Genomic DNA, 20,031 nt, shown 5'->3' on the forward strand with positions numbered 1-20,031 from the left:
CTGCGATGATTTCAGAACACGCGTGCTATCCTCTCAACCAATCAGATGCAACATCAGAATGAAAGGGATCAGGCTTGGTCTCTCGTTTTCAGCACTTGAGAGACTGAAGTACTTATTTGATCCTTCTGATATTTACTTTATTAGCTCTAATTTGCCGATATGATTTTATGGGTTCGGTGTTATGACCCTCGATCGTAATACTTTTGACAAGCAACCCGTTTGCTATTACAACCAGCCCTCGCGCTCGTTCATGTTTCATGGAAGAAGATAAAGGTGTGCGATTTCTATTAGCAGAACACACGGGTTTCACCCCTTTGGCTATCCTTTCTTTTCTTGTTGCATGTACATCTGCCTTAGAAGTGCCAAATTGTCTGACAATTTCTCAGGCATTTACGTATACTCTGTGAAAGGGGTTTGAAGCGCAAGCAACTGGTAACGAGCGCGTGGCGTGAAGGATCATAGCAAGGAGTTGATTTGACCCTTTTCTCCTTTGCGCGCCACTAGTTTACTTGGGCAGGAGGCGTTGTGTTGTTTGGTGACGTCGTTGCACGTGAACATAGCGTGAAACTATTTGTAGGTCGAGCATGCGCTAGTTAGTTATCAGAAGAGAAGCACTCTGGGTAAAAGAGAGAACATACACCTTATTTACTAACACGTTAAAGATTCCCCCCACCTCTGCAAGCAGAGCCAAATGTATAAACGATAACGAGAAGATAAAAATGTTGAAAAATGTTAAATGAACAGTTTATTGACACAATTAGAAGGATAATAATTTTTCTTATTTTTTTGAAATATAGATCGTGCGAAATAAAAAGAACAAACAAACAAACTAACCAAACACCTGGGTGTGACCCAATTTTCCAATTCGTTCGACTGCAATAAAAATCAACTTGCGGTCGTAAAGTTAAGAGGTAGAGTTCCCCTCTTCACAGCTATCAGAAATTACATGAGAGAGAAGATCACTAAATTTTATCTTTGCCAATTATTTAAGAATTACTTCATTAACAATATGCTAAGAAATAAATAGCATGCACTACCCACAAGGGAAGAAACCCACTCCAAGTTATCAAGAAACGAATTGTTGAGAAATAGCCTAGTGTCAATCGCATGCGTCATTCGCAGCCGTCGTTTGGTTTCGCCACGCAAACCCCTTCTCACAAAGAACGAATATTGAAAATCTTAGTTTAGTTTTTCGCCAGCACACACTGACCACTCAAATTATATCCATATAATACCAGGTAACCAACTAATAGTCACTGCAAACCGTTTCAAAACCGTCTCGACTCCTTCAATGTTAATCGGTCATAAGAATTATAATTCAGAATCTCTTGGAATAAGGTATTTTAACTGTGTTTCAGAAGTAAATTCGCCAGACCTGGCTTCCCCGTGAGTGCTGTTCCATGATTTAAATTGGCTTTCCCGTCACAACAACATTGTAAGAGGTTTCTCTAAGTAGCTTTTAAAAGCTGACAGCCATTGCGCTCCAACAGCGCCATCAACAACTCGGTGATCGCAGCTCAAAGTGACAGACATCATTGTGCCAGTTGTGTATCTGTTTTTAAAAGTGAAAGTAAAAAGAGAAAGAATTAAGGTGACTTAGCGTAGAATTCAAGGGGCAGGACTTGAGCTTTCGCTATCTGTCTTCCAGCGGTTAACCCTTTAATCCCTAAAAGTTACTACCATCTTACATCTCCTGACGACATCATCCCTGAATCAAATATTGAGGTTACGAGAAAAACGGAAATGATCACTAGTTAAAGAAACTCTTGATTGTTAAACAAATTCTCCTTATGGCACCTTTGGAAATGTATAGAGAACAGTATGGAGAATATGCATAACGTAAAGGGTTGAGCTGTAAAATCAAATGAAAATGTCCGATTTTCTTCATCATGAACAAAATGTTGTGATCGTTTGCGAGATGCGTTACACGATGACAACAAAATTAAATCTCTGGTGAATATTTGTTGTTCGCTTTCACGGTATAATTCTATCATATAAAATGCTCACTATTTGCCTGAATACTTCAGTAAACTGATCAAAGTTTAAGATCTTCTAACCAGACGGCGAATAATTCTCGGAAGGAAGACTGAGATAAGTAAGGAAAAGAAGACGGGGGGCAGAATTTCGAGCAAAATTTGCTACTGTGAGCAACCGCTTTCTCAGAATTAGGTAACGAATTACGCATCGATAACATAACAACAACAAAAACAGCAACGACTGCCACAACATAATTTACCCCTTTTCGCTATTTTCGTCCACAACGACCTGTTTTTCTGCCTTTCCAACAGCTAAAATGCAGGCCTGAGAATATACAGAAAGTAAATGCTAAGAATCAGTGTGTGGGATAAAGTTAATATCACCTTCAACCCCATCACTACAAGTTTAGGATATTCTGCTCATGCGTAGATGTGTCAGCCTCGTCCATGAAAAATGGCCGATCACGTCTTCAAGCTTTAAGAGCCTAATTTCCCAAAAATAATCAAGAAAAACAAATTTGAAAATCGAAGAATACGACAATTATTGAACTTTTTTTATCGTAAATTATTGCACATTGTCAGATTGGACTACCTGCCGCCGACAAATCATGATGTTTTGTTCAAACTCGTCAAATACAGCAATTGTGTCCAAAGTAATCCGCGATAATCTGGGATTGCATGGGTCTTTCTTTACTTCGCTCCGCGATTGTTCCAGAAAATTCGTGCCACTCTCTAAACCAATCAGATGCAATACCCAAACAAATCATGACTTGGTTGCCCGCGTTTTCCCGCGCTTTAGACAGTTTAATTGTTTATATTTCGAATTCTCATTGGCTCTTAAAGGTATTTTCCCTTTCTTTTGATTGACCGTTGTAATTACTTTGGATTTGGTTTCACGACACTCAATCGGAAGGCGCTTCGTGCTTGCAGACAATTCGAATTGAGATAGCAGCACCAATACGAAATAAAATCACTTACCTGAGGGGGGTTGATAATGGCGGAAAAGTTCTTAACACCGTACATCCCAAGATTAGACACGGTAATTGTGCCTCCCTGGAACTCATGAGGTTGAAGTTTGTTATCTCTGGCTTTGTGGGCTAAAGTAGTTACATCAGCATTTATCTCTTGTAAGCCCTGAAGAAAATTCATCACGGAGTATTGAGTTTCTGGAAAGAGGACTATTACAGTCTTCACGGCTTTATTACTCATCAAAATTATTCAAGGATGTTAGGAAAGCAAACCACCTTGCTTTTAAACAAAAAGTATGTCAGTATACAATGTTAACTCGGAAAGAAGCCAGACCTCTGCTAATCTCAATTTCAGCACGAAGCTACACTTTCTAGATGGAATACCACTGGCCTACACAGAGAATCGACGACTGAAAATATGCCTTCGTTCAAAAGCTACTTCGCAGATACCCATTTACACTCCTGAGTGGAGGGAGACTCTGCAAGAGAAAGGTGCCTTTCTCCGAAACAATACACAATTAAGCTATAGCCGTTACGTTGCTGCCTTTCCCACAGCTATTCTACTTAAACAGCCCATAAATAAGCCCATTCTACAACGTCTGCCTTTTAAGAAGGTCAGGGATGGGTTATTGAATATCCCCTCTATTTCTGTATTAAATGTACTTTTTCTTTATTTCCCCACGCTTTCCCATTCACTTTCTCCTTTCTCTCATTTTGGCCTTGTTTTTCTTTTCCTTTCTCAACACACTTCCTTTCCAACAGTAATTGTTTCGCCATTTTTCTCTCTAGTCGTTTACTGCGATGATGCCTTGCCGTTCCTTCCACTTGAGATATTTAGACCCTCTCTGAGTTCAGTTTCCGCGTCACGCAACTTACTTTTAGGAACAGTTAGCATTGCTTGACTTCGTCAAACAACAGCTGCAAAGGAGACTATAACGGGTTTTTTTGCACAGTGAAAAACATAACAATGCGTGACAAAGGTCAGACAAATGACTACGTTAAAAAGCTTTCTACCCACCTTTTTATCCGCATTGAAAACTATGGGTGTGATCAATCCAAATTCTGTACTCACAGCAACACTAACGTCAACATTATGGTGTCTGAAATTAGATTTTACATGAAGGTTATCATTTTAAATCCAAACCGAACATCCCCCCTTCTCCCTCTCTCCCTTCCCGCCCCCCCCTTCCCACCCCACCCTCTTGATAAAGGGAGAGAAATAATTAGCTGTAAATTTATAACACTGCTAAACTTACTGTCTGATGAAATCCGTCATCCACGACGAGTTTGCTTCTGGAACCTTTTTAGAGGCCAAAGCACAGGCCTTTAGGACGAAGTCGTTGACTGAGAGTTTGTATTCTTCATTAGAATCTGCATTCAGTTGCTTTCTTACCCTGAAAGACAAAATAAAAATCACTTCATAAACAGGGTTTTCAGGAAGAAATGTAGCCACAGAAGAGTAGTATAAAGTAACAACAGAACATTCTCCAAATCTGACTTTAAATAAATCAGGCCTGTGAAATATACGTAAAGAATTCTACATAGAAGCTGCCGCATGATTCTCACGTCTCTGCTGCTTAAAAAACAACTTGCAGCTCATTCCTCTTGCTCATACCAGTGATGAAACTGGAATTTCTCCTTTCATCATCAGTACAATTTCCAGCAGTGAGAGATGAGAAGGAAGAAACATATCATCCAAGCTATATTGTTTCACTTAACACCACATTTGTAGAGCTAACACTATAAGAGACGTATGCCAGAAAGTGTAGAGAATTGATGATTAGGTCTAGGAAATGAAAGGATGATGCACTCATTTGCCATTTCACCCAGAATAACAACAGGGATTTGAATCAGGATACAATTAATCTTTGCATCTTTTCCATTGACTCATTGTCTATTAAGTCATTACACTCACTCGAGCAAATCGTCCAATCTGATATCCACTGACAGGTAATAGTGTGGAATTGTCTGCTTTGATTCGAGAAGTCTTCTAGCAATAACCTGTGGAAACATGTATTAAACTAAAATTAAGAACCTGGTATTGTACTTTGACCTCCAAAGGAGAATCTTGATTCCATTATACTTACCTTTCTGACATTTGATAGAGGAATATCAGTAAACTCTGTACCTAAAATACACAGAGAACACAAAACCAAACAATGAATAAATATGCCATTCACCCAGTGATTACAATGCTTGTAGGGTTAAAATTATAGCCCAGGCCTCATATGTTTGTAAGCAAGCTAATAACACTTAGTGTAAGACACAAAAGAATCAAAGTCTTCTATGTTAACTTCTGTCAGTAGGAGTACAAACAAGTCTCTCTCACACTAATCTGTTTCTAGAATTAATTGGAATATAATCTAACCATTTTGGTACCAACCTTGTGGAAAAATCAAAATGAAATAATTCCAAGCAGGAATTCTTATTTTTTCCTTTCAAATAAAGTGAGTTTGTTTGATTGAACCAAAAACAGATATAAGTTGGACAAAGAAAAAACCTGATCCCCTCCTAACCCCTGAGGGTTTATATTACAAAGCTTCTGATTCCACAATTGTCTGAAGGTGCAAGGTGTGAATTCTTGTGGGATGGGGGGGCAGAACTCAGATACTTTTCTTTGTGTCCCACTAGTGACAAAATAGATAACTTTTTCTTCATTGGACTGGCATTTGTAAGAAGTCGAAATCTACCACCTTCCTTGACTGACTAAAACACAAAATTGACCCAGTCAACTTTGATACAGGCTGTTTTTATCATTAGCCAGTAGACAACAGCCATCTTGGGTATCACTGCAATTCCATCTTACACTTACCTGGTACATAAACTGGTGCAGGTGCAGTTGCTGCAACAACAGGAGTTGCACTGGTCACATCTTGTGCTATTACCCGTCCACCAGGACCACTCCCCTGAAGAGACTGAACATTGGACAAGAATCGTCAGCAAAAAGTACACTTGAACAAAATTTGTAATTTAGTCTGCAAATCTGTGCCACCTTCTCAACCACCAATAATATGATGCAGTTTTAGCTGGGGAATATTCAGCCATGTGATGCCTTTAGACCAACTGCACTTCAGCAAAAATACTTAATGGATCAAAATGGAAGATACTGTATGCCCTTTCTTCCATTTCAGCCACACAAATGTTTAACAGGTATTCATGGTAAGTTCTAATTAGCTCCTCTTAATTTTCACTTTTTTCAGATTGGTTGTCATGAAAAATTTGACTTCAGTTCTGTGACATTAAATACTCAGTCATTCATCACTCATAAATGTCTATTCAACATAAAATATGTCTACTGATCTCACAGTATTACTTACATTTAATTCTATGCCTTTCTCCTGAGCCATCTTTCTTGCCAGAGGACTGGCAAATACTCTACCACTTGGTGCAGCCACTGGGGGAGAGGGAGGGACAGGAGTTATAGGCTGAGGAGGGGGTGGGGGAGATGGTGCTGGGGGAGGGGATGGGGGAGGAGCAGCAGCAGCTGCTGGTTCTGCAGGCTTCTCCTACAAGAAAAAAAAAGTAGGTAAAAATAAATCCAAATGAAATAAACTTCCTTGGAGTTTATTTATAGATGAGATGCTGGTTGAGATTATCCCTTAGCATTTTGTCAGGTTTTTCCGACAGTTTTGTTTGACTCCTTTTTTGCTCAGGGTAGAGAGATCTACTGTGAGGGTTAATTAACTTACTTCAAGTTAAGAACACAACACAATCTCCTGGCCATGGTGTAAACTTAAATGTCTAAACTGCTAGGAATAGGGTTCATATGAACTTCTTAATACTTATGAACTTCATACTAGACCTTGCTTGCCATAGAGTCACTGTGGCTCAGTAGTAGAGTATCGGAGTGTGGAATCCGAAGGTCTGAGGTTTGTTTCCTCATGAGGACTCAGAATTTTTTCTTTGTCCCACACTCGTGACAGGACGAAAAACATCTTTCTCTAAACTCATTCAGTGTTTTACTTAAAAGGAAGGGAAATCTGCAGTGCTTGTGAGACCCTTACAGAGCTGTATAGGGTTCCTACGACTGGAAAAATTTGACTTCAATTTTTTGATTTCATCCTTTCAATCACTTTTAATACTTTTAGCCATCCTTGTTTCTTCTTGATGTAAGATTGATTCTTTTATTTTTCTATCTCACATGTACCTCTGGCACAACACTTTGTAGTCTACGGTCAGTTGAAGGCAGTTTTGAATGTCAAAGGAAAAGACTCTATGGCAGGGGACTGGAAGGAGGGAAAGGACGGGAAGCAAAGTGGAAATGCGAAGGAAAATGAAGGGAGAAATAGAGGAGTATCATGCAAAGGCTACATTCACTTACTGCAGGTGGTGCAGCTGTCTCTTCAGGCACAAAAGACTCAAATGCTGCAACATCTTCTTTCTTTTCAACAATAATACACAAAAGTTTACCAATAGGAACATCTTTGGAACCAGCAGGAATTAAAATCTTGGCAAGGAAGCCTTCATCAGGGGTTTCAAATTCCATTGTGGCCTTGTCTGTTTCGATCTGTGCTAGCAGATCTCCTTCACCAAGTTCATCACCTTCCTGCTTGTCCCAGCTCACAATGGTTCCCATTTCCATTGTTGGTGACAAAGCTGGTAGTTTTACTTTTGTGTGAGGGGGTAGACCTACAGAAGAAAGAGGGAGGAGGGTGTAAAACTGGAATCATAAGCATAGGAAGTGGGACAGAAGTGCAGAAATACAAATGTTTGTTACGCATAGTCATAAACCTGGACTGTTTATGAGGGTCACTGAGATTTTTATCATAATTATTTTTTGTATATGAAGTGGAGGATTTTTGGGGATATGGAAGGTTTACCTTAGGAATCATCTTTCAGAATCAAGAGTTGGAAGGTTAAGCCAAAAAAAAGATGTTTTTCTCAACATCTCCACCTCATCAAATTGGGATCAAGGGGGGTTCATTATGGGAATCTTCTTTTACAATCAAGATTAGGAAAGTTTTTAGAAAACATTCCAAGATGTGCTTTTTCTCTACTTCTTATCATCACTAAAATTAGGATCAAGAGGAGTTCGCATATCAAACAAAGTTATCACAAGAACCAGTTTCCAATAACAGCCCTCCACTTATGATCTGATACAAGACCAACAGATGTTACATAATAGCTAGGCATGGGTAACGCAAACACATAAGGAACACTCAGACTCTAACAGACTCAAGAACTTTCAACTGCCGGCCAAAGTAAGAGTTTAACCGAATCCTCTCTCCTTGAGGCTGTTTCAGTTCTTTGAGAGAGAGGAAGGAAGTTGTTGAGTGTATGATCAAAACGAAATTGGGACTAGAACACATTCCCTTCCGTTTGTTTATTGCACTGGTAATAAAATGCAAATTTGATGAAGTGCATGAATTTTATCAGGGAATTAATCTTTGCGAAAGCTTACCCTCTGAGCTGAACCAGCGAAAGCCACATTTTGGTAGACTTGTGGAGAGCACGTGTCTGAAGCGTGGCACATCTCTGAAAATAAAATTGTAATATGAACTGTCTGAAACAGATGTAATGACCAATCCGGTGATCTCCGAAGAATATCGGCGGCTTGAAATCTTACTCTTAAATTGTGATATAGGTTAGATCAGACATTCTTTTCTTCTCCTTCTTTTTTCATTGCCCAGATGCTAGGGCAATAAAATCTCGGTAGCTAAATTCCATCACATTGAAGCAATAGAGATCATGTAATCAAAAACAAAGTACCATTTTACATTCTGTCCGTAGTGGGTCGAAATTGCTATACAATAGATCAAGACATTTCTCACCTCGTGGACCAAACTAACACTGTTCTTCGCTGTACCTGTGAATGTAACTCACAAAGAGTTGATCGCAAAGCCACAGAACGCCCTCTGCGACCAAATATTCGAACAGCTCGCCTTGCACAAAACATCCCAAGTTCCTATTGCTCGGGGAGTCACCCCACTCTTGCAGATTCTTGGAAGCAACTAGTCCATCATGTAATGGACATGAATAGTCCAAAAGACACCCACAACCTTTAGGGGCCATCGAAGAGTATGCGCAAAGACCCCTGGGAAGCGTTTCCTGGGAAATCGAAATGGCGGTAAACAACATTGATAACACATAGTTATTACGACAAATATTTGTGGTTAATGTGTTTGAGAAAGTGAACTTAAATATGGCTGCGCAGCAAGTACAGGAGTACTTAGAAAGACACCGCATAGGAGCTTTATTTGAGGTAACGATGTACATTTTTACGCGCTTTATTCCGACCCCAACTTTTGATCAAAACTTCGAATTGAATAAATGAAAAACTGACCACAAGTGCTTACACACCTTCTAAGGGTTTGAAGAAAATAAACTAATTAGACTCCCAGTTTGTGATTTCTACTAGTTACCGCTTGTACTCAAAATCGAGCATGTCTAGGGAAACATTCAGTCTCAACATTATTCCTTATCATAATAAAAAAGCACATCGTGCATTATTTAGCTTATGCTAACTGTAGAATACAGAGGTGAGAAATAGGAATGGTGTCTTGATATGTTTTTTTTCAGGTTTTTCCAAAAGAAATCGTTATTTATTATTCTTGATTTCTTTTCCGTCTTCTTGGCTAGCTTCACATCAAAACGTTCATAATTTCGCAAATTTACGATACAATTTCAGCATATATTGTTCTCAAATAATTTTGGCGGAGCAGGGCGTTGAGGTCCGTTTTTAAATTCAGTAGAGAGGGGGATCTGCTTGATGTGGGTGAAAATAGCGAGGCAGGTTTATATTTAGAATTTGCTAAGGGGTTTCCCTCAATCCCAAGCTCAACTTTTTTCTTAGTCACCATTTTTTTTTACTTTAAATTGTGTGACATGAAATAGATGCCATAGGGTCAAAGTTGTCAACATATATATTGTAATGTTGTTTGAAAATTTTTTTACAACTTTTATTTTAGGATCTTATGGCAAAAGTGATCAAGGATACACCTGACAATCCAGTTGGTTATCTGATTAAAGTTTTGAAAAAGTTGTATTCTGAAGGTTCTAAGGTGATAGTCATCTCAGTTTGTTTAAAAAATTTACCACATTTACCCCTTAGACATTATTCTTTAGCTGGGGAGGATTTGCACTGATGTTTTGTTAGTCTTGGTCCAGATCCCACCATGGGACTTGCAATTAACTGCTTACAGATATTTTTATTCTCATCTGCAATACCATCCAGGTGTGTCTTGCTGTAAGAAGAATTTTGCTCATCACTAACACTGGAATATGTCCATGGAAGTTGGGCATATTAATTCCCAAACCTGTCAGATTATGATTCCTTAATGCGATTATGAAAATATCTTGGGTATTCAAATAATAAACAGTTATTGAACTCAGATGTGGCAAAACATTCCTATTATACAACTTCTCAGAGATCAGTTATCATCCCCAGCCTTTGGTTCTATTGAATAATTTATCTACTTTTCACAAAAAGTCAGAATACTTTTTGAAACCTCATTCAATAATTGTTCATTTTAATGATAAAAATTTCATTTTTGTCCAGAGACCTGGGCACACTGGACAAAAGCTAGTGTTTCTAAGTCATAGGAACACATATTGTTTGTTATCCCAGATACTTGTACATGTAAGTAATGAAATGTATCTTTGTAAACAGGGGCATGGATCATCCCTACCCCCTTCAGGATCAAAGGTATCTTTTGCAAGATCTATGGGTGTCTCAGGGTCACCAGTTGCACAGCATTCACTTGATGATGGTAAGCCAATTAATACTATACTATAGGTTGGTAACCCTGCACATAATATACAGCTCTTCCTCTTTCCATCAGTTTTTAAATTTTTCCTTGAAATTTATGGAATGTGTTCAAACAGTATGAGGTTATTTGATAGGTCAAAAAAAGGCACCTTCATTTACTCATAGATCGAAACCTGTTGGCCAAGTCTTGGGCTGGTCCAGACTCCCGCACAGATGGAACACAACCACGTCCAAGCAGTGCATCTAAAACAATGGGCAGAGATTATCCACGGCCTTGGCTGAGTGGTAGTAAGCCAATGAAGAGTGTAGGAGCAGGGGACAGAGACAACATGCGACCACCTGCTCGAACAGGTATGTACACTGAAACCCTTTTAAAACAAGGAAACAGTAGCTAACAGACAGCAATGAGTCACTGTGAAGCACTGTGTTATGTACACTGCTTTAATACAAGCATTGCACAATTTCAAACTGACCTGAGCTCATGAGACCTCTTGATACTAAAAGATTTTGTTTCAGGAAGAAAGATTTTTAACTGAAAGTTTCTTTTTCATAGGCAGGGAATTGTTGCTGCCATTTGTAACTTAAACCTACCCCAAGATAAACTTTTTTTAATTCTAAAAGTTGTCAAAATAGTTGAATTAAACAGATCACTGTTTAATACAACTATTGCTTGCTCTCCAGTCGCAAGTAAAAGACTCATAAATAGCTGCTTACACTAGTTATTCGAACTTAGTAGAACTCTATAAGTGAGATCAGTTTTGAATTCTTGTATAATTTTGTTGAAATGAAAGATGAATTTGATTTTTCATTCTCTCTATCTGTTGTCTTATTTATTTATTTTTAAATTTAGGACAAACCCAAAGTGATGGCGAGAGACCACCATGGAATCACAGGACTGCTGTACCATCACAGGACTTTGATGAGTGGTTTAACATGCAGCACAGGCAACCTAGGACTGCTGATCAAGATGTCAGGGCATATCAAGGAAGTAGGTGACATGCAGCTTAATGCAAAGTTAGATACTTTTTAAACTCAGTTGCAATGAAAGTGTGTAGGCCTGTTCTTTTTCTCAAATCTTGTACTGACTACAACATTTAAAACAAAGGTTCTTGGTAAAATGTTATAGATATGCATTTTTATTTGACAACGGCAATTGTCATAAGGCATTTTCATTTATTTGAATGTAAATCTCTTTCTTCATAGCTTCGTCATGGGGAAGAAATGGGGAAATGGTATGTACTAGATGTAAATTATTCAATTTTACTGACTACATTAGTTTTAGTGTTGATTAAAGTAGTCTACAGTCCTGATTAGACAATTGCACCACTTTGTGTCTGTTACTCAAAAGATGACTTTCCAGGTCCTATACTTGTACTTTGAATTCTCTTTTATTAAATACCCTGGCCTTGAGATGTCCAGGATTAAATCAAAATTGTATAATTTAGTGTTAATTTTGATATTCAACATTTTCTACAAGGCCTTGATTGAGTGTAAGGTACTTTTAATGAGAAGTGTAAGTAATTCTCGCATTACTTTCATTTAGTCTGCCCCTCAACTTCCTAACTTCAATAAGCATGTTCTCCATATGCCCTCAATTCATTTCTCATGACGTTGATAGGGAGAATTTGTTTGACAATCAAGAGCATCTAAGGTTGGCAATCCTTACCTTGATCTCAATGTTTGAGTCAGCGGTGACACTTTGTGTGGAAATAAGTCACTTGGCATTAAGCAATAGAGGAGGACTGAGATGTTTCCTTTTCAAAGTATTGTTGATTGAGTGTAATTTAATAGAGAACAAATTACCTGGTTTTTGTATGCAGGGTGTTTGAAACCTTTTCATTTCCTTTGAATTCACAGGCAGTGCCAGCAGAAAGGAGAGTAATTTACAACCGCCGGACTGCTTCATTAGGTCCAGCAAACTATGTTGATGATAATCTGGAAGATGAGCTCAATATGGGGAAGGATATAAAAACCAGAGAAGAAGAAAATGATTCATCATCTGTGGCGTCATATGGGTGAGAATGAAAATGTTCAATAAATTACTTGTGCTTGTAATGGCTTTTTATGATGAACAGTGCCATGCAACTGCACAGTACAAGTGTATTTTGACTACTGAGCACATTTTATGATATTTTTACAGGTCTTCTAGGTCACGGAAAACAAAAGCAAGACATGCAGCTGAAGAACATCGCCGGCAGCTTCAAGCTCTTCTTGTGAACAAGAGTCACCAGGGTGGAGATGTTAATGGCATGAATGATGGTGAAGACCATCATGATGATGGCACAGAATTATTAGGTAGTTTAAAATAATGATGACATGATCAAATTGGGAAATTATTATGCATTGAAGATGTTCATTGTTGAATATTTTTTGTCTGAAGAAAATGTGGATGATCTGGAGTCTGAAGGGGTGTCAAACCTGGGCAGTAAGGGATCAAGACTATCCAAGGTAAAATTTAAGATGTAGAAAAAAAAAAATTTGTAATGGGCTAAGAGAGCTTTTTAGCCAGAAGCAGCTGCAGTCATTCAGGTTACTTGGCTGAAATTAAGAGCCTGATGATTTGGTTTGTTTCTTGAAGAAACTTGACTTTTTTTTTTTTTTTACTGGCAGTCCATTAGACAAGGAAATGGAACATCAGAGTCTATACGTGTTAGCATATGTGCCAGATGCGCCAAGTAAGTTAATTGATAATGAAAATTTGTTTCAACTATTTTTTACAGTTATGCTGGTATGCAGTGCAAACTGGGTGTGGAATTTGCCATGTTTGTGGCTATGCTTTGCACCTTGCAGTTTTTGGTTTGGTAGTTATTAATCCAAACAGTTCTTTAAAATGCCCCTTAGCACATTGGTGAGATTAGTTTCTTTTTGTGGACCTTTTGCACATTAGCAAGATTAGATCCTGTTTTTGTAGACCTTTGTGTATGTTGGTGATGGCAATACCTTTGGTGGCATGTTGTGAATCCTGTGAAATTAAATCAGCTGATGGCAGCCATAATGCTCATTGTTACCAGTGGTTGCAAACTCTAGGCAAACTTTGTTTATAAAATAATATGGCAAGAAATTAGCTGACAAGTTTACACTAACTTGGCCCTTCTGGCCATATTGTTCTCTCATAGCAGTCAAAGAGCTGAAATTAGAATCAACAAGTATGGTTCAATTCATGAATTAGGTCATTGTTTTGTGTGATCTTCACTCTGGTCCTGGTTGTCCAAAGGTTGAATAACACTATCCACTGGATAAATCTCCATCCAGTGAATAGTGCAGCACATTTTGTTAACACTTATCTGCTGGTCAGTGATTTATCCGTTGGATAGAATTTTCCACACTTAGAACAGCAAGACACAGGTGTGCAACTGAATTACAAAGGCCAAGGCAATTATGATAATCACACAATAATTTATCTAAACTACATGTATCAATAGCCTCTAGCATTTGCTGAAAACAGGATATCTATTTTTGATACAGGTTTATTACTGGTCAAGCAAGTGATAAAAAGTCAGAAGGTGTGTTTGTAGATTGTGCATATAATTATGTACCCTTTTTGTCCTAAAAAATGATTTTTAAGTATTATCATTTTTACATTTCAGTCGGAAGTGTTTATTCAGGAAGTGAAGGTAACAACTTTGGCTCTAAATTCTCTTTTCATATGAGATGTGTTGTTTTTTTGAAGGATTATTGTTATTGATCTTGATGTTACTGTATCAATGGTTAACAGTCAAGAGCTTCAGTAGTCAGTGATCATTCCTATTAATCTCACAATCTTAATGTGTGATTCAAGGGTGATATTGTAAGGAGAAATTAGATGCTGGTCACTCTTAGAGGTAAACCAGTTAAAGGATGTTAAACAGGTGACTAAAATATGGTTGACCTTTCATATTTTTTTTCCCTCTGGTTTTCATCTCAGTTGATGACAACTTTGAAAGTGTTTCTCAAGTTGGAAGTATGGTAAGTTTTTTTATTGGGTATATCTTCATCGCTGTTGTCATCATTTTCATCATTATCATTATTGTTATCATTCATTACTTTCAAATTAAAGCCTTAAACCCTATCACTTTTGTCTTTTTAGACTGGACAAAGAAGACCTCCTGTGTGGCCTTCAGGATTTGACTCAGAAAGTAAGACAACTCTTTTTTTACATAATTTGGGAAAAATTAAGATTTTTCTTTGCAATTTTCAAAAGAAATTGCATAGTCGTTTATTTAGAAAAGCCATCTTTTTTTGGTTCCTCCCATTTATCCTTTGTTACTTATCCAGGATTTTGTGGGTTTTTCTCCTGTTGAGAGTAATTTGGGCTCCAAAAGAAAGCACTTCAAACTTAGCAAATGACTTAGTACATTTTACAACAGTTGTACGATAGGCATAACTTAACATTCCTTTCTTCGTCTGTCTTGCTTTGTGAAGGTGACTCGAGCCCACGGAAAGGTCAGCAGCACATGTGGCAAAGTCCAGGTAGATCTCCAGGCAGATCTCCAGTAAAGGGAAAACACATGTTTCGGTGAGTAGACTGATAAAACTCTGGCCAGTTTTTACTTTCTCCTTCTCTCCACCTCAGCTTTAACCTTATCTTGGCCTGCAGGTGAAATCTTAAGGTTATGATAAAGAAGAATAGTCGTGTAATTCTTTTCGGAGTGTCCAGCGTGTATTTTTACTGATGTGTTCTTTTTCAGGGGTGGTTCTTATACCAATGAACGACCGGACAGTTCCAGGCCCCCTTCGGCTTCTTCAAGTCGTAGTGACCTGGTGTATTCGGGAAGACAACAAAAGTCTTGGAACTTTGACGGATATTCCTCTGATAATGACGTAATACAGCATTTTTCAAGCGTTTTTTTTTTCTCTTTTTTTTTTTCCCATGATTTGAGCAGTCTTTTTAACATGGTTACTCACAATTTCATTCCCTGTTTTTCTCTTCAAATTTAGACCGAAGTCAATTTTGACCGAGTTGGGTCCCCTCAATTACAAGGAAGTCGTCCATGGAACCGCACCCCACTGGAAAGCGGAAGTGAAACGGACTGGGACGCAAGACAAAGTAAGAAAGCCTTGCTTGACTTCAGACAACGATAATGTTACGTTGCGTGACCTCCAAAACCACTGCGCTATGAACAACATGATACCAATGAAAAGTCGCGTGACCTTTTTCTTTTTCCTTGCGGTACCTTCAATTGCATCGCCAAAAGAACCTTTTCCAACAAAGAGTCATAACAAGAGATATGATGTCTTTTTGAAACATTTAATTGCAGGAAGACGAACCCCAGAACGGAGATTTGCTCGGTTTAACAGCGGGGATGAGTCAGACTCAACTTAACAAAAGGTCGCGAAATGACACATGGAGACTGACGATTATCGCCACTGGAAAGGTTCACGATATTTACCGAATCAATTTTATCCAATAGGAATTTTTTATCATATCAATATTTGCAATACTAACCAAGATACACGTATTTATTGTCTCTGTGGGTTTAGAAAAGTAAAATGTGCACTTTAGGAAGAGAATGATTTCTTTTGCTGAAGGACTCACCTCTATTGTATGTTCCCCTTAAACTGGAATATTAAAGTTTATTTTATGTACATTTGATTACACTTGGCACACAAATACTATCAAAAGACAATATTGCGTCTGCCTTTTCAAGCTAGTTTTATATTATAGACATGCATTTATCAAAATCGAACAAGAGCTTTTAAAATAAAGTTAGATTACCAGCATGGAGATAAATAAAATATTTACGTATAGAGTGCCTATCAAACAGTCCAGATACTGTAATGATCCTTGATTTCAACGAGATTTTCCCTTCATCCTCCGCCTAAGACTTAAGAAACCGTTAGTAGGGTAACATTAGGTACAAAGAGAGATTATTGAAGTGTACACAATGTTTCGTGCGCTATTTCCTACAGCAATTGATTTTTTTCTTTTAAGCCAAGGTACAAGTAACTAACTCGTACCTACAATTTATTTGCATGCAGCGTTGCTTTTTAAACTTGTTCATTGCAATCCTCCAAAGTACCCGAAGTCTCTCGGATTGTTTTTGACCAAGTAAATGCGGCGTCACTTCGCATCAACGCGGGTTCTCAAATGTTTCGCTCGAGAACCCTTTATTCGTTGGCTGTTCACGCGTTTGAAAACTTATTTTGCGCAGGATCAATGGTGTAAGTAACATATTCAACAAATACTCTCAGCTTCTTCCAGATCTCTTAGATATTCTTCAATCCATTCCCACACCATTTTGGCCACTTTTTCCGACGTATCCAACACGAAAGCATGCCTGATGTCTTTATCCCGTGACAGTTTGATGTCACCATCCGGGAACCTTTCTTTCATAGCCTCATAATAATTCTGTGGAACCCAGGGATCGCCGAGCCCGTAGAAAAAAACTAGTTTGTCCAGATTGGCGCGTATGCAATCATTGTCTAATTCACGTATCGTAACGAGCTGGCGGCCAATCTCCAAAACGTTATCAACTGTACGATAATTAAGCATGGATTGCGCCGCTTGCATGATAGACTCTTTGTTTTCAACCTTGTTCAAGTACATCCACCAGTTAATGGACCACCTTTGAAGAAAGGAGGGTAAAAAAGACACCAAAACTGTTCCCATAAGGAAAGGCCAATGTAGATAGTGGCAGATAAATTTCCACATTTTCCCACTAGGTGCAGAATCCACTTGCTCAATTGTTGGAAATAGAAGGACGCATTTTAGGATTTTATCCTTGTTGTGATATCGCTTTAGCATTTCCAGAGCAATGTACGCCCCGATCGAATGGCCAATCAGAATGACTCTGCAGTGTGCAGGGATGTAGTAAGCCAAGAAGGCCAGCTTGTGCTCGATTTGGTCTGTGAGTGAGAAAGACGATGGCAAATCAGGCTGATCCCATTGTTTGCTTTTCCATCTGCATGGTCCAGTCGGTTCATCCACTGGCGCATGGCCTGAAAAGAAATGTATACGCAATGGACTCGTGTTTACTCTTAACGCTTTTCGAACGAGTGTCGTAAAACCAAAACCAAAGTAATTACGTACAACGGTCAATCAAAAGAATGGAAAGCACCCCAAGGAGCCAATGAGAACTCGATGTTAAAACAAAGTGACTGTGTTAAAGAGCGGGAAAACGCGAGCGACCAAGTCGTGATCGGTATTAGCTTGGCATCTAATTGGTTACGAAAGTGGCGTAAGTGTTCTGGACCAATCATAACATTGCAATTTCCTCAATTGTGATTGGTGCACTGACTGTTTTATTTTTCACTAATTATTTTGAAGAGTTGTAATAGTATAGTTGAAGCTGCCGATCATATTAAGTCCACTCAGCTAAATTCACCAATCACAGAATTGATCAAAATAACCATAGCGACAACCACTTATCCGAGGAAAAACTGGAGAATTTCCAAAATGGAGGAATATTTTAACTTTAGACATTGTCTCCATAGGAGATATTTTTCTAGATGTATTTTTTTATTCGAAAACAGTAATGGTAATGATTAATTGGTAACAGGAATTCTTGTCGTTGAGTTCTGTGTTTACAATAATAATTCCTAGATCACACATGAGTTCTACCGACAGATATCTATACGAAGATGCTTACATGACGGTTCAATGCGTATATAAGAAAATCCTGTTTTGTCGGAATGTGCATATGCCTAAGCTTTCACAGTGTAATTAATATGAAATTTGTGTATGGTTTGACATCATTTGATAAATAATCAAGCAATTCCATCTGTTTCGAAGGACAATTCCATCTTTAAATTTGCACTCTTCCGAACTAATTTCTTAATACCGTCATCCTGTTTTTTGCGCTGATAAAAAAAGTCGAATATCATCCCCACCATTTTCAGTGTCATCATACAACGTTGAAATGGTCATGAATTGTCGTCGAACGAGAAATCTTAAATCTTTCATTCGTTTTTGCGCCTCCACCAATTAAGAAATAACGAAATAAATCATAAACTGGTTCTAAATTTGAATCTTTCACTCACAATAGTAGCCTTTAGGTTCAAGATATTATCCAGGCTCAAAATATACAACGAGAAACAAAACTGTAAAGATAATTCTGTTATTTTCCTATAATACAACATTGATGAGGTTGTCGTTTTCATGGCACTTATATCAGTTAAAATCAATTCGTGTAATTGCAAGTGACATCTGACGCAAAATATAAAACAGATCCATTAAACTTCTTAACGATATATCGTGCGCTCTCAGAAAGTTTTCACGTTTCTATCACATATTTTTAAAGACGCATATCAATTTTTCAGTTTTTTGTGAAGTAAATAAGGAAAGTTTCATTTAGGAGGTGGCGACGGGAGCTGTTCGCGTGTTGTGGCTTTTTATTTTTAAATGGATTTTCCCTCAGATTTGAGTTTACAGCAGATGGCCGTATTTGACTTACATATAAGTGTATATCGACGGTTACAAAGTGGACTACGCCGTCGCAGAAAGTGGATTGAAGTGAAATCTAAAAAGATTTTGCCAAGGAGGAACAGCTTTATCATTTTTGGTTGATGATTCGAAGGTTATAGAATAATTTGAGAAAAACTATTATAAACAAAACCATTTAGATCGATCAAAACATTCTCGCTTATTCGATTTGCCCAAGGCCTTTCAAGCATCATTTTCGTTGTAGCATTGTTTGTAAATTGTTGTTTGACTCCTACCTGCATGCGAAACACCGTAAACGGAATATTTTCCTTTTCCCGCTTGAAATATTGTTGAGATAAAAATATCGTAAAAACCAATACCACCTGGGTTACCAGGGATCACAACGATGCAAATATTTTCTTCTGTAGACATTGCACTGGATATTCTCGTCGCCACTCCATTGATGAGAGCAATTTCATGCTTCACAGGATTGTTATTCATCTTTCCCCCAGCGAAATGTAATTCTTTTCCTTGCAGACAATTCCGTTTTGATGTTGACAAGTATGACAACTTTGGCACACGCATGCGCTAACCACACGAGCGTACCCCGAGTTGCAGGTTATAAAATTTTAAACGGTAAACTTTTTTTGTTCAAAACAAAGGGGCACTTTTCATGGGAGCTAAGCTTTTTTTCTTACGAAGTGTCCTTCTTTCTATTGTAACGTAACCTCCCAGTGCATTTCTTTCGCAGAAAATGTGACAAATTTTTGTTCTAAAACATAGAATATGATTTAAATTTTCGCTAGACAGATTGCCTTGTTTTTTCGTTCACGGAAACGCTCGATTTAAATATTTATAACTTTCCGTTGTACACGACTATCAAAGCAAACAAATCGATCTATAGCTTGACAAAGATAAAAAATAAATCGTAGTTCTGTGTAGCCTTCAATGGCATTCGATTAAAAATGAAATTACAACAATAATTCAAACATTAAAAATATAGATTTTAGACGCTTACCATGGCTGATCAATCTTTAG

General features: G+C 38.0%; 3 protein-coding genes across 3 annotated transcripts; 1 reads left to right on the top strand and 2 right to left on the bottom strand.

The window, feature by feature from the left end:
- Window positions 1–722: 722 nt before the first annotated feature.
- LOC113669741 (dihydrolipoyllysine-residue acetyltransferase component of pyruvate dehydrogenase complex) lies at window positions 723–8,909 on the bottom strand. Its single transcript, XM_089188589.1, has 12 exons — window positions 8,716–8,909; window positions 8,346–8,419; window positions 7,266–7,573; window positions 6,262–6,450; window positions 5,757–5,859; window positions 5,032–5,072; window positions 4,860–4,945; window positions 4,201–4,338; window positions 3,963–4,044; window positions 2,955–3,110; window positions 2,237–2,301; window positions 723–1,552 (listed from the first exon to the last, which is right to left on the bottom strand). The coding sequence occupies exons 1-12, from the start codon at window positions 8,838–8,840 to the stop codon at window positions 1,423–1,425; spliced, it is 1,497 nt and encodes a 498-aa protein (XP_089044715.1). The 5' UTR covers window positions 8,841–8,909; the 3' UTR covers window positions 723–1,422.
- A 55-nt stretch (window positions 8,910–8,964) lies between these two features.
- Window positions 8,965–16,367, top strand: LOC113669736 (uncharacterized protein C8orf34 homolog). Its single transcript, XM_027185811.2, has 18 exons — window positions 8,965–9,146; window positions 9,853–9,945; window positions 10,554–10,653; window positions 10,818–11,003; window positions 11,503–11,640; window positions 11,856–11,884; window positions 12,510–12,667; window positions 12,793–12,947; window positions 13,033–13,100; window positions 13,263–13,327; window positions 14,118–14,155; window positions 14,240–14,266; window positions 14,557–14,597; window positions 14,719–14,767; window positions 15,054–15,147; window positions 15,320–15,452; window positions 15,570–15,678; window positions 15,890–16,367. The coding sequence occupies exons 1-18, from the start codon at window positions 9,087–9,089 to the stop codon at window positions 15,952–15,954; spliced, it is 1,608 nt and encodes a 535-aa protein (XP_027041612.2). The 5' UTR covers window positions 8,965–9,086; the 3' UTR covers window positions 15,955–16,367.
- Window positions 16,064–19,713, bottom strand: LOC113669735 (lipid droplet-associated hydrolase). The gene is made up of 2 exons (XM_027185810.2): window positions 19,290–19,713; window positions 16,064–17,570 (listed from the first exon to the last, which is right to left on the bottom strand). The coding sequence occupies exons 1-2, from the start codon at window positions 19,576–19,578 to the stop codon at window positions 16,807–16,809; spliced, it is 1,053 nt and encodes a 350-aa protein (XP_027041611.2). The 5' UTR covers window positions 19,579–19,713; the 3' UTR covers window positions 16,064–16,806.
- Between the last annotated feature and the right edge of the window lie 318 nt (window positions 19,714–20,031).

Source organism: Pocillopora damicornis, chromosome 1, assembly GCF_964200805.1.
Source record: "Pocillopora damicornis chromosome 1, jaPocDami1.2, whole genome shotgun sequence".
NCBI classification, from domain to species: Eukaryota; Metazoa; Cnidaria; class Anthozoa; order Scleractinia; family Pocilloporidae; genus Pocillopora; species Pocillopora damicornis.

What these genes read in the sequence shown, in the direction of transcription:
- LOC113669735 (XM_027185810.2), bottom strand. Translation starts at nt 19,578, where the DNA reads ATGCGTGTGCCAAAGTTGTCATACTTGTCAACATCAAAACGGAATTGT. An exon ending in TTACGGTGTTTCGCATGCAG is followed by an intron (nt 17,571 to 19,289) that starts GTAGGAGTCAAA and finishes ATTTCTTTTCAG; the next exon opens with GCCATGCGCCAGTGGATGAA.
- LOC113669741 (XM_089188589.1), bottom strand. Translation starts at nt 8,840, where the DNA reads ATGTTTTGTGCAAGGCGAGCTGTTCGAATATTTGGTCGCAGAGGGCGT. An exon ending in TCGCTGGTTCAGCTCAGAGG is followed by an intron (nt 7,574 to 8,345) that starts GTAAGCTTTCGC and finishes TTTCTTCTGTAG; the next exon opens with GTCTACCCCCTCACACAAAA. An exon ending in AGACAGCTGCACCACCTGCA is followed by an intron (nt 6,451 to 7,265) that starts GTAAGTGAATGT and finishes TTTTTCTTGTAG; the next exon opens with GAGAAGCCTGCAGAACCAGC.
- LOC113669736 (XM_027185811.2), top strand. Translation starts at nt 9,087, where the DNA reads ATGGCTGCGCAGCAAGTACAGGAGTACTTAGAAAGACACCGCATAGGA. An exon ending in GCATAGGAGCTTTATTTGAG is followed by an intron (nt 9,147 to 9,852) that starts GTAACGATGTAC and finishes CTTTTATTTTAG; the next exon opens with GATCTTATGGCAAAAGTGAT. An exon ending in GCGACCACCTGCTCGAACAG is followed by an intron (nt 11,004 to 11,502) that starts GTATGTACACTG and finishes TTTTAAATTTAG; the next exon opens with GACAAACCCAAAGTGATGGC.